Below are 13874 nucleotides of genomic sequence, written 5' to 3'. Positions count from 1 at the left end.
GCAGAACTCATGCGTCTCGCACGCTGGTTCTTGCCATCGCCCTTTGGGAAGGGAGTCCTCTTGCTGGGCATTTTTGCCCCAGCAGGGACCCTGGCATAGCAGCGAGCCATCATATGGCCGCGCTTGCCGCATTTAAAACAGACCACGTCTGCATTGCCCAACTCCATAGGAGTGGCATCTGTCCTCTCGGCCGACGGCTTATACCAAGCTGTCGCCGAGGCACTGTTGTAGGATTGCTCCTCAACTAAGGCAATTTGGATTGCCTCTTCCATCGTCGACGGCACCTTTCTGAAAAGGGCCTGTCGCGATGGGCCATGCCGTAGTCCGTTCATAAACGTGGGCACCTTAATGTGCTCCGGAATCGGACCTACGGTTATGGATGCGGACAGCGAGCGCATCTCTTGCACATACTCTTGCAGAGATCGCTTCGCCTGTCGCGCCCCAAAGAAGCGCGCCTGAAGCAACACTTCGTTGTTCGGCGGCTGGTACATGGCGCGAATCTTATCCTTAAAGATCGCCCATGAGGGGAACGCTTTTCTGTCCGCCATAAGCGCCGAGTAAGCCCACTCTGAGGCCTTACCGCGCAGATGCGACATAGCGTACGACACCATCCGGCTGTCGTCCTCGATGAGCTGGGCGACACCACATTGCTCCACGGCTAAAAGCCAGTGGACAATCGTGTGCGCCGCAGTTCCATCGAACTTGGGCGGGTCCATCCGAATGGGCCTCGGCTGATGCGGCCGGGCAGAGAGCATCTCAACAGTCCTGTTGAGAGCCTCGCTCCGAGCCTGCTCATGCCTCAGCTCATCCTGAGTCTGAGTGACGGACTCCGCCGCAGCATGGCTCTGTTCCTCGGACGCGGCCATCCGCTGTCCAAGCACGAATGCCTCAAACTGCTCCAACTGAGCAACATCTTGCTTAGGAGTACTACCCAGGAGCCTGGCCCGGGCTTGTTCACCAAGTCCCTGCGCCATTAGCCCTGCCACCTCCCGATGATGTTCGGAGAGGTTGGGAAAATGAGCCCAATCAATATTGAGGCTCATCCTCACGTACACACGGAGACATGCGGGTCGTGGGAAGGATTTCAAGTGCTACCAAGTGTAAGCGGGCACGTCGTAATGCGGCCACGCTCTACTGAAGCACACACCCTAGCACAGCGAGGAAGCGGTTTGCACCTGCTTCTCTTGCGTGCAGTGAGGTAGTTGTGGTGGGCGCGCAAGCGACCTCACCCAACACACTAAGAACTCTGGTAAAGTGTCGTCACGGGAGCGGTAATCCGTCTCCTCGTGCGCACTTACCAAGTAGGTAGTATTCTTCAGACTGATTTATATTTAATAGAATTAAATACAAATGCCTATTTTTACCAATCAAAATGTTATCTCTAAAGATATCATTTAATACGTATTGCAAGCGTATCTTTATAGATACCTCGCGTAACTGATGACGCTAGCCGTCATCATGGATGACGCTGGGCGTCATCCCTCCTAATGTGAATGCACCCATGTGCATCACATCCACAAGGGTTGGTCACAAATGTGCACCACACCCGAGTGTTGGGTCTAATTACTATTATTTAGTAATTGACCATCCCCTTAAGTACACAAATGTACTTAATGGGGACTGTGTAACATTAGGGCAACTTTAGCGGTTACACTGCATGCCACGCAAGTACTGTTGTTTCTCTGTTTTAGCGTGTCGAGACCGCGTCTCTTTAAGTGCTCTCCTTTTGGTATTTACTATCACTGACACAATTTCTGTGACGAGTTCCACATTCGTTTTAAGCAATCATATCGTCCTACAAAATGGATTGATTCATCTATAATTTGTTGACAACACGATTGAAACAGTTGCATATTCTGGTAGTCTTTGCAGACGGCAATGGTTTTTATTGGATTATACCTCATAGGTTCCTATCTCGTTTAATTCTTTTAATATTGCTTGACAAGCTTTTGCATTTCAAGCTCTAGGCCGCTGGCCGCTTCCATACTGCCAGCCAACCACCTGTGAACGCATTTAGCTGTTGGGTGGCTTGCTGCATAGTGTTAAGATGAGCACTGAGCTCCTGTAGAGACGTAGTTGCAGCAGTGATGGCCGTCACGCATTTCTCATATGAATCGATGCGGCGCTGGACACTGTCCAGGTATTCGCCACGGACGATCTGTTGAGTGTCTTCCTGGTCAATTAAGCTTCTCTCTGATGCGAGCAGTGTACCAGATGTCACCGCCGATCCGTTCGCATGTAACGACATTAATTTTCTACTTCACGAGTCAATGAAAATTTGTGTTTTCCAAATTAAAACTGTATTTAGCACAACTTAAATTGTTTTGCACAACTTGAAATTGTGTTCCTCGATTGCGTCAACAATGAACCTCGCTATGGCGTCACGCAAGATCTCCTCGCAAAGGGATTATGATTAACGATTGCTGAGGCAGCCAGTAAATGTCAGTGTAACAATAACCAGCTAGCCTTCTACAGCATTGCGCCAATCTCGAATAGCAGGACTTCGTAAGGAAATCAAAGAGCGCAATGCTGGGGCCTTTGTTAACACCATGATATTCTCCAGCTTGTATGCCTTGCCGACAGCGTTTTCGCGGAAGTATGGCTATGCTATAATCATTCGCAGGAAAGAATTAATGAAACAGAGCAACACGAACGCATCGAGCTTGAGCTGGGTTGAGATGCACAGGTTTGTTGGATCAAGCACCCATCTGTCGTAGACCATGACACATACACCGTGATCGAATTTACACCAAGTAATCGTGAAGCTTGTAAGGAAAATGGCTAGAAGACTCAGGGAATTAATTCCGCGCCGGCGCGAACTCCAGTGTATGTGGTGCAAACCCGGCTTGATACCTCGCTTATCATTTTATTTTCATTTTTCACGAGGGTGGAGACGCCACATAGCGGGCGAAAGGTACTACTTGAACTGTTTATGGTACGCATTCACTAAAATTTTAGCTTGCGCATCTATTTAGTCTCAGCGTTGAGGGTCAGCAACGTAAGTAAGCAAAACGGCTACAAAGATGCCAGCCGCCCTGGACGGATCGCTCAAAGAAATCTTACGACACAATATTCTGGACTAAAATGCCGCTTTAGTTGGGCTAACTATATGCTTATATCTTATGCGCTGCCGGAGTATTGTACTGCCAAGTGCAACCATCAGTTAAAATAGTCCGCCACAATTTTCCAATCACTTTCTTGTAAAATCATTGAGCAACTTAACTTTGTTTGTCACAATGTTTAATTGGTGTTGCTTGCGTTCGCAAGTGCCTGCTTGACCTGAATTTTCGGCGATAGGTAGCCGCGCTTGTCATAGTTGGTGTAGTATGTGAGCTTCTTTGGATTCGGACGCGCCGGCTGCGGCAGTATTTCAAATTTGTGCGGCTTAAGCAGTGCACGCAGCGCTAGACGGTTGTGGTAAACTGACGTGATGGTGCCACCAACCGCCTCCACAGCCTTAATGGCTGACTTAGAGGCCTGTGAGACCTCAATATCGATTTTGGCTGTGAGATGCTGACCTCCATTACCTAAAAGCTTAATGCCGTGCTTGACACGTGAGCAGGTCGCAAGTCCTGAATCTACAAGACTCTTGATTGTTATCGTTTTGTTAGCGTCCAGGCGACCCATATCCACAAAAAGCTGCAGCTTGTCCAGGTTCACAGTCTCCATAGGCGTAGCAAAATTGTTGTTAAAGCCACGTTTGGGCACACGTTGATACAAAGGCGTCTGTCCACCTTCAAATCCGGGCCCACGGCCAGAACCACCGCCAGAGCGCGCCTTTTGTCCCTTATGTCCGCGGCCCGATGTCTTGCCCTTGCCTGAGCCGATACCGCGACCCAACCGCTTCCCACGTTTGTGAGCCCCATCGTTGTCACGCAAAGTATTGAGGCGCACAACTTCAAATGCGGAAACAGGAGGAGCAGAGCTGGCAAATGCCACACGAACGCCACAAATTGCAGGCAACGTCCGGTCCAGCGCTTTAAATTTCCACATCGACAGTAAACGATGTGGTCGGTAACACGAATTGATTATTATCGATGATCGTGACCGTCATTTATAATGAATGTATTATTATTTATCAGAAAACGTGTTGCAATTAATAGTATTTTGGAGACGTCATTCAAAATAAATTAGTGCCTTAATCGCAGGCAAAAATATTGAGCAATTTAAAGTGAGCAATACATAATTTGCTTAATCTGTACATTAATGTAAGTGAAATTGCCAAAACACCTTTGCAAACCGACTTTCCGCTGACAGAATAAACGATTAAAGATTGCGTTAATGTAGCGGAGCTACCTCGCTCTTCAAGTCAAAGGAAGACTTTTAGACTCAAAGCGTCTATTAATTCTATAGAACTAAAGAATTTACGACTCAGGGAGTCGTACAAGCTAATTAAGCTTAATGAATCCTGGTTTAAGGGATTCAGGGGTTCGTAGGACCTAGTGGCAACTAGTGCCCGAGAGTACGTACCTTAGAAAGGCTTCTATCTCTAACAGATCAATGCGCAAGCCTTAGGAAGGCACTAGACGCTTTAAGATTAAAAGGGTAACTGCACTTTATTGTATTATTTAAATTTAAAAACCTTACCCTAGCTAATTTAAAAAGAGATATCGGCCGCCAGATCTATGTCTGGCAGCGACTGCATTTGTTACCCATAATAAATGAGATTTTAGTAATTATCTTTTTTAATATAGGATAAAGGGTATTTCACCCATAAAGTAAACGTACCACAACAACGGTTTCAGCAACCGATGTGTGCCCCATTACCCTCCCCCACCAGACTGTAAACAGCGAGTGGCAACATTCGCTTCATTTCCTCTTTGAGGTTGGAACATTAACAGCTAACCGTTTGGTTGTGGTTTGCTTTCCTGTGTCCCATAACAACTAAGCGTGAGTCGCAGACTCTTAGCACCTTCCTCGGCGATGAAGGAATGGTGGAACTAGAAAATTTACACTCCATCGGCGAATGAGGAAAAGAGCGTCGCTCTTACATGCCTCCTCAGGAGGATATGCGCCGGCGGGCCCCAAATCCGTTCCCAAAACGTGGTGCCGCTGATGTCTTAACTGCATTGCGAGGACACAGGATCCTGAGTCCAACATTATCACTAATTCGCTCAATGAAGAGCAATAGTAAGCAATCATCATAAAGGAACAAGCTCGTCGTCGAGCTGCAGAGATAGCGAAAGCGAAAGCTCAGAGTGAATAACGATTCACTCCGCTTACTGTGGAAGAGCATCTCAAAGAGATCAAGGATCACAGCTTGGCCATTTGCATCTCCGGTCCCACAGCGAGAACGCCGGAGGAGATCGCTGCTCGCGACGCCTTCATCAGCGATACCTTACGCAAAGGTAATGACGCGAAACAGTATCTGACGCGTTTGCGTGATCAGGCCCGTGGGGCTTCGGTGACCTCAATGAGGGAATTCCCGATCGTTTTGTTTCCAAACGAATCAAGAAGCGAGAACTAAGTTTCGTGTGAGAACTGGGTCCATCGGGCCTGCCGCCTCCGATATATTTGGAAGTTAGAGTCTGCGGATGTGGCTGATGTTCGTCTGAAACGGAAGCTTCTCTTCGATTTCGCCAAGCTTAAGGCCAAAGGCCAGTTACGTTCGGCACTTATGCCACAAAACGAGGATAGGCGTAGCCAATATTTAGTGCTTCGATTAACCGTGCAACCAAAGCATTTGATGCTCTAAAGCACGAGGTGCACCTTCTTCGCGAGGGCCTTGCTCGGGTTGAGGGCTCTTTTGAGGCGATTTAACACCGTATTTAATGCTGGAACGTCAGCAACCTCGTTTTGAGGGTCGGCTGGACATCCTGGTGCGGATGCAGCAGTCTGCGACACGGCCGTCTTTTTCGGCGCAAGCGCCTCCAAGTCCACATGGGAAGGGTTCCTATATGGCTTAAGCAAGCCAACGTAGAACTTTGGGTGTGTACGCAGCGTGCTAGGAACGTTTAGCGTATAACCTAGGCCCTTCTTGGCCACGACCGTAAATGGTCTAGTAAAACGAGAACGCAATTTGGTCTTGTAGGACCGCTGAAACCAAGCTGGTGGGTAGATTTTTAGCATTCAATAAAGCTCGGTCTCCGACCGCATAAGAATTAACACAGCTTCTGCCTTTGGCATCTGCTTGTTCTTTTTGTTTGGCTTGGCTATCACCCATCGTGTCCCGTACATGTCTTCAGACACTAAATCGCGTCGCGAAAAACTCGCCTACTTGTTTCCGAATGGAAAAAGGGCTGATATCAGCAAGCCTATCGGCTAATTATCCCCACCAAACCCAGAGCCACGCAGTGGTAACGTTAACGGAACGCGTGGGTGGGTGAGACCGTTGGTATAGAACGAAGTGTAGCCTGCAGAGGCATGGGCAGCGTTATTTAACGAAAATTCCACCACTGGAAGCATTGAGCTCCAGCGCTTTGGATTGACGCGATTGACACGGTCAGTTTGACCATCGGTCTGCGGATGGTCCGCGGTGGACATGTCCAATCTGGTACCAAGCACTCGAAAAATCGATTTCCAGAATTTACCCGTGAAACAGGTCTCGATCAGAGATAAATGCCACTGGCAAACCGTGTTGTCGACACACGCGATCGATGAACAGCCTTGCTGTAAATTCACCATCAACGGTATCCGGCACAGCCGCTACGTGAGCCATTTTGCTTAATCGGTCAATAAAGACCACTATGCCGGTGTTACCGACTGAACCTTTCGGTAGGCCGAAAATAAAATCCATACAATGTACTCGCAACACCCTGTGGGTACGGGCAGACTTGCCAGTGGACCCATTTATAAAGTTTAGGCCACCAATAAATCTGGCTTACAAAGCCGTTGGTCTTTTCTCTACCGAGATGACCACCAAAGACAGTATCGTGTGCCTCATAGAGGATTAAACTTCAAATCCTCATCATGAGGAACAACTACGCGCGGAGAATCCGCAGGGTCCGTGCAATAAAGTAACAGGCAGTTATCGACAGAAAATCGATGTAACCTTGCACGCAAACGTACCTACAATTTGAACCCGAGTCAGTGCTCTTAAGAGTTTGTAGCAGAGCTACACACTGTTCACGTAAGCCGAACGTATCGATTCAGTAATAGGCGACATTATAGATGTTAAATGAGAGAGCTCATAATCCGTCCTGCGTGATAACGCATCAGCCGAAGCATTCTGCTTGCCAGGCTCATACTTCACCTCGAAGTTTTATTCGACGAAAAATGATAGCCATCGGGCCATTCTCTGTGTGAGCTGGGGCGATAAAGTCGCAGGGCGTAATGACGCGTGATCTGTATATATCACAAACGGCTTAGAGCCTAGCAGATGAACTCTGAATTTGACAAGAGCATACATCATTGCAAGTAAATCTTTGTCATGAACTGATTAGTTCTTTTCCGCAGCTTTAAGCTGTCTAGACTCGAGCGCAATTACACGTTCACGCCCATCATCATCTGTTTGTAACAGAGCACTGCCAATGGCAAAGTTCGATGCGCACAGACGACACTGAAAGGCCAACTTGGATCTGGCAGTGCCAGAATCGGGGCATGGATAGGACTATCCTTCACTTCTTGAAGAGCATTATGCTCTTTGCTAGTCCAGCACCATCTGTATCCTTTTAAGGAGACTAGATAATGGCCTAGCCATATCAGCGTAATTCTCGCTATAAATTTGTGTAAATAATTGGCGAGACCCAACCACTTACGCAAATACTTTTGGTTTTTAGGATCCGGCCAATCTACTATGGCTTTTACCCTTAGCGGAATCCGCTCTAAGGCCTCGCTTTCCAATGAAGCACATTAAGAAAGGAATTTCTTCTGCGCCAAAAATGCATTTAGATGCATTGGCATACAATTTCTTTGTGCGCATACACTCGAGCACTGCTCGCAAATGGTCTAAATGGTTTTCCATATCCGACCGACCCTGCTCCGCACGACTATGGACAAAAATGTCATCGAAATATGTCTTTACATAACCTCGATGAGGCCGAAACAGCTGCGTCACTAGACGCTTTAATGTTGCCGGGGCGTTGAAAAGCCCTTGTGGCATAACCATCCACTTCCATAACATGCCGCTTGAGGTGCTAGCCGCTGTAAGCGGGATATCGCTAGCTCGCATGAGCAGTTGGTAGTAACCATGGACTAAGTCCAATGCACTGTACATTGTACATCCCACCATATTGTTTTGAAGAACATCCTTTCTAGGAATGGGGTTTTGTGCTGGTATAGTGACAGCATTAAGCTTATTATAAGCATGTACAATGCGCCATTTACCATTTGGCTTTTTGACACAAAATGTCGGTGTCGAATGAGGAGATTTGCTCTCTCGTACCATTCCAGCCTCGTGCTTAGCACGGAAGAAGTCGTCAACGACGTCACACTGTTCCTTTGGTAAAGGCCACTGGCGTGTGACACAATATTTGGTTCCAGGAACCAAGTCAATTTCATGACGGACCCGGAGGTAAAACAGTTGGTGAATTTGTACATACCAGGTCCTGTTTTCGTTCACCTCCTAGAGATTCAACAGAGCCCAGGCCTTCCCCACTAGGGCACCCCGCTCCTACTGGGTATCGACGTTTTCCTGCACCGTACCAGATTTCTGGTATAGGTCGGAATGGTGCTCTTTCGAACTTTACGAGTATTGTGTAGGGGGAAGGCCGGACGTAAATGTTCGTGCTTCCGCATATATAACATCTACGGATGTTCTTATGCTGTTCCACAGCTTGAAGTGTCTCTTCTTCTTTTCTCAACGAGGTTTATATCCATGGGTTCCAGTCTACTAGACGGTGCCCATGTGCTCGAAGAGCTTGTACGGTAAACAGGCGCGCTAACACGAGCAGACTTAAGTCGAACTCAGCGCTTGCGCAATGGCAACTGTTTCTTCGAAAGTAGCAGGATGGGATCGGATAACTTCGTCCGGGCAACACCCTCATTGAGACCCCCCGATAAAGATTGTTACGACAATTGCTTCTTGCACCGGGTCAGATTACTCAACTCCTGGACATAGTCCCCTAGGGTTCGTCTACCCTGTCGAGTCGCTATGAGCTGTGATCGCATGCGAAAAGCCTGATCAGGTGGTGCAAACATGCTGGTTATTTGCTGTTTCAGCGAATCCCATGAGAAAAAAGCGTCGTTTATGGACGTGCTGCATGAGAGTGCCCACTCCGTCGCTCCCTCCGGGCTTAAGAATGACCATAGCCACCTTATGTCGTTCTGTTAAGAACAAGGCGAGGTCAATGGACATCTCCATCTGCTTAATCCAAAAAAAGAGGTTTTGTCCCTCTTTCCCTCAAATGTCTTCACATTGACAGCTAGAGAGCGAGTCTTAGGCTCTGGATCAGGTATAGAGATGTACCGAGTTGGCATAGAAGCCGCAAGGTGTCTTGAACCTGTCCGATCAGGGAAGATTCATATTGCATGAAGGCTTCAAACCTTGCATGCAGGATATCTGGTCCCTGGGACATAATGAACTCTATATGCTCAAGCCCAAACGATGTTTTGAGCTTGTCATACGCTGTGCGTTGCGCATCCGAAAGTTCTGGAATCATTTTTATTTGAGTGAAGCCTTAATCTTATAAAGACTCAGGCGTAGATTGACTACGAGCGCTACCAGGTGCAGCGGAGCTACCTCGCTCATTATGTCAGAGGAAGACTTATAGACTTAAAAGTCTATTTGTTCTAAAGAACTGAAGGGTTTACAACTAAGGGAGTCGTACAAGCTATTAAAGCTTAATGAATCCTAGTTCAAAGAAATTAAAAGGTTCGTAGAATTCAGTAACAACGAGTGCCCGAGAGTATGTACCTTAGACAGGCTTCTGTCTCTCACATTTCAATGCGCACGCCTTAGGAAGGCACTATACGCTTTAAGATAAAAAAAGAACTGCACTTTATTTCATTAATTAAATATTAAAACCTTACCCTAGCTTATTTAGAAAGATATATCGGCCGCCAGATCTATGTCTGGCGGCGACGACATTTATTACCCATAATATTAATGGGATTTTAGCAACTAACTATTTTAAAATAGGATAAAAGGGTATTTTACCCATATAGTAAATGTACCACAACAACAATTCACCAACCGATGTGTTCCCCATTACTATTAAACTTCTCATTTGAAAGGGATGTCAAGCGTGAAACAGAATGCACTGTTGCAAGAATATTGTTTTCTATAAGAGGATCAATTAATATTATTTCTATGAGAGGAAATAAGTAAAGAAGTACAAAACAATCATCATAATTATTTTTGACTGAATAGTTGTAATGTTACCAAATTTGTTATTATTGACGCAAAAATAGATCATTTCTATTGATTGGTTGATTTAAGCTTGAATCATCCGCGCCAATCGTCACAAGACACGATTGTGCGGTGCGCAAGTAGGCGCCATACATTATTAATTATTAATATAACAAAGTCAGGAGTAGATCGCAAAACATATCGGTGCATATCTACAGAGATGGCATTTATGATTGGTTAATAATGGATTTATATATTTAATATAACTAATTATGAATCAGTCTGGAAACTATTTCCTAGTTGACAAGTGCGCACGTGGTGCCGGATTACCGCTCCCGTGGCGTCACTGAAACTAAGGTTTCTAAGATATTCGTTCGGTGAGGTCGCTTAGGTACCTCACTATACGTGAGAGAAGACGGTCAAAGTGAGGATGAGCCTCAATATCGATTGGGCGCATTTCCCTTACCTCTCCAAACATCATCGGGAGGTGGCAGAGCACTTGGCACAGGGACTTGGTGAGCAAGCCCTGGCCAGGCTCTTGGACAGTCGTCCTGAGCAACATGTTGCTCAGTTAAAGCAGTTTGAGGCGTTCGCGCTCGGACATCAAAGGGCTGCGTCCGAAGCACAGAACCATGCTGCGGCGGAGTCCATCACTAGGATGAGCTTAGGCGTGAGCAGGCTCGGAGCGAGGCTCTCAACAGGACTGTTGAGATGCTCTACGCCCGGCCGCATCAGCGGAGGCTTATTCGGATTGACCCGCTCATGTTCAATGGAACTGCAGCGTACACTTTTGTCAACTGCCTGTTAGCCGTGGAGCAATGCAGTGTGGCGTAGCTCATCGAGGAGACACTCGAGTGGGGTCGTGCGCCATGTCCCATTTGCGCGGTAAGGTCTCAAAGTGGGCTTACTCGGCGCTTATGGCGGATGGAAAAGTGTTCCCTTCATGGGCGATCTTTAAGACAAAATTCGCGCCATGTATAAGCCGCTGAACAGCGAAGTGTTGCTTTAGGTGGATGGCGCGTGGTTCATGCTTACAATAAGCTGAACACGGCGACCATACCGGCTCAATCGCCAATCCCGCAGAAAGATGTTTTGTTGAATTCCATGGGAAAGTCAACTATCTTTTCGACGTTAGATTTAAAGGATGACTACTATCAGGAACTCATGAGAGAGTCTGATGTAGCCAAAACGGCATTAAGCCCACCAAGCGGTATGCTTTGGGAGTGGCTTGTGATGCCCCAAGGTTTGAAAACGCACCAGCGACAACCAACCTAGTGGAGGCTCACGTGATGCGTCAGCACCGTGCCTACGCGCCCCATTACTTTGACGATGTATTCGTTGTATTCGTGCATCGTAGGGCCGAGGACGGGCTGAGCGCAATAGAGTCGCGCAAGTGGTTTTTAGACGCTGTGTTGCAGACTTTGAAGGACGCCCAATTGTACGTCAACTTGCAAAAGTGCGTCATTGGGGTCCCTGAGATTCCTGTGCTGGGTTGCATCGTAGGTACACATGGTGTACGCACAGACCCAGACAAGGTAAAATGAGTAAAGGAAATGCCAATTCCACGGCATGTGAAGGATTTGCACCGATTCCTAGGGCTCCCTAATTACTTGCATAAATATAGCAGGAATTATGCGGAGCAAACTAAACTATTATCTGACCTCGATAAAAACGACGCAGAATTGGTTTGATTAAAAGAACACGATGTTGCGTCACATCAGTGAAGCAATATCTTGTAGAGGCACCCGTCTTGGCATTGCCAGACGCGGATAAGCACTTTGTTCGTCTGCGATGCAAGCAATTTAGCAATCGGCAGTGCGCTCATGCAGAAGGATGACGACGGCGTTGACTGTGTCATCTCTTAGCAGTTCCGGTTTTCAAAAGCCGCTGAACTGAATTACACTGTGCATGACAAGGAGTTACGTTCAATAAAGTATGATCTAAGTTATCCAACAGCAGGCGACAATGTTCGTCCTGACCGTAGCTCTCCTTAATTTTGGAGACCAATGAGTTCGTCACGTGGTATGCCTTCATGGCTGCCAACGTTGACGACTCAACTTGTGCTTTAGCACCAGACACATTTTCCTTGTGTCTTGCCTCGAAGTCTGTTTTGCGCGATAACGCGTCAGCCAAGACATTCGACTTACCCGGCTTGTATTCAACTGTGAAGTTTAATTCGGAGAAGAATGTAAGCCATCTTGCCATTCTAGGCAAGAGGTGCCGTGAGTTTCTAGCGGTCCGCAGTGATGCGTGATCCGTATAAAACCACAAATGGTTCGGTGCCCAATAGATGCACTCGAAACTTAACACGGTGGACGAAAGGTTTCCGTTCCGTCGCACCTGAAAGCTAAGTTGAGTTGCTTTAGCTACAGCCATGAACTTGTATGGCATCAGCTGTCACATTGTGATCCCTTGAGAATCTAAATCCCACACATATCTCAAGCTGAAAATACTTCACGAGCTCCATGGTGCACCATCGAGTGGGCAGCTCGGCCGTGAAAAGACATTCTTACGAGTGTCAGAGATATTTTCAGAAATTTGTCCTGTAGTATTAATATAATTTTTTATTATTTTTTAATTAATGCTAATTAATAATTTGTTTTTTTTGATAGAAAATATTCATAGTCAACAAAAATAAGAGGCTATAATTTGAAATTTAGAAAGAAAAAAAAAGTTTTGATACTAAAAAATCAATTTAATTTTGAATTTTGGTGGCCACACATATATCGATGAGTCGCCAACTATATTCGCTCCTGCGAGCAGTGTCAGCGCATTAAGCCTGCACTGTCCAGCAGTGCACCATTGAAGCTGCTGCCGATTCCAACGGATGTTGAAAGTCGGTCAGTCTGGACTTCATGTTTGCTGCCTGACCACAAGGGTCGGACGTGGCTCGTCGTCTTTGTAGACAGACTGAGGAAATGGTGCATTTAGCACCCTGTAAAACATCGATCACAGGCAAGGAGGCAGCTCTCTTGTTCCTGGATCATGTATACCGACTACACGGGAAGGCCGAGTCCATAGTATCGGACCAAAACCCACGTTTTACGTCTGGTTTTTGTTTTTGCGCTGCTAGGTAGCAAGTTTTATATGTCGACCGCAGATTATCCCCAAACAGATGGCCAAACAGAACGGGCCAATCGGGTCGTGGCGGATGTATTACGCACGATAGCGACTCGCAAAGAATGGAGCAAAAATTGCCCTTTGTGGAGTTCGCTACAAAAAACAGTTTCCACGCCAGTACGGGTGAGACACCGTTTTATATAGACGGACTGCGCCATCCTCGGAACGCCAGTCTCGTTTGTGCGCAGCCCGAGTGTTAGTGAGGGAGGGCCCCTCACTACGCTCGGTGCGAAAGAGGGAGATAGTTTCGTCAATATGTCGATGACCCGCGATGGTATCATGTCAACGAACGAAACTTGCCTTAGTGACCCTGCTGGTTTAGCAGTGGCCAGTATGGAGTCACGGCAAGACATGCTTGTGCTTCCAAACAATACTGATGTTTCGTTATTTACAACTACGTCCTATGACCAACCTCTCGGCGGTGTCATATGCGAGTTTGATGCTAAAAGCGTGAGCGAGTCTCAACGCTTTGTGGATGAGCAATTAGCCATCACACGAAGAGTCCGTGATGCGATGGCAAGTGCAC

General features: G+C 46.9%; 2 protein-coding genes across 2 annotated transcripts; both read right to left on the bottom strand.

The window, feature by feature from the left end:
* Positions 1-1963: 1963 nt before the first annotated feature.
* On the bottom strand, positions 1964-2248 carry CCR75_008576 (uncharacterized protein; the record flags this gene model as incomplete). Its single annotated transcript, XM_067966628.1, has 1 exon — positions 1964-2248. The coding sequence occupies one exon, from the start codon at positions 2246-2248 to the stop codon at positions 1964-1966; it is 285 nt and encodes a 94-aa protein (XP_067823579.1).
* Positions 2249-3240: 992 nt separating this feature from the next.
* CCR75_008577 (uncharacterized protein) lies at positions 3241-3993 on the bottom strand (the record flags this gene model as incomplete). The annotated part of the gene is made up of 1 exon (XM_067966629.1): positions 3241-3993. The coding sequence occupies one exon, from the start codon at positions 3991-3993 to the stop codon at positions 3241-3243; it is 753 nt and encodes a 250-aa protein (XP_067823578.1).
* Positions 3994-13874: the final 9881 nt, after the last annotated feature.

Source organism: Bremia lactucae, assembly GCF_004359215.1.
Source record: "Bremia lactucae strain SF5 chromosome Unknown BlacSF5_NotPlaced_9_SHOA01000002.1_551695bp, whole genome shotgun sequence".
Lineage (NCBI taxonomy): Eukaryota > Oomycota > Peronosporomycetes > Peronosporales > Peronosporaceae > Bremia > Bremia lactucae.
This window is presented reverse-complemented; position numbering and strand designations above follow the sequence as displayed.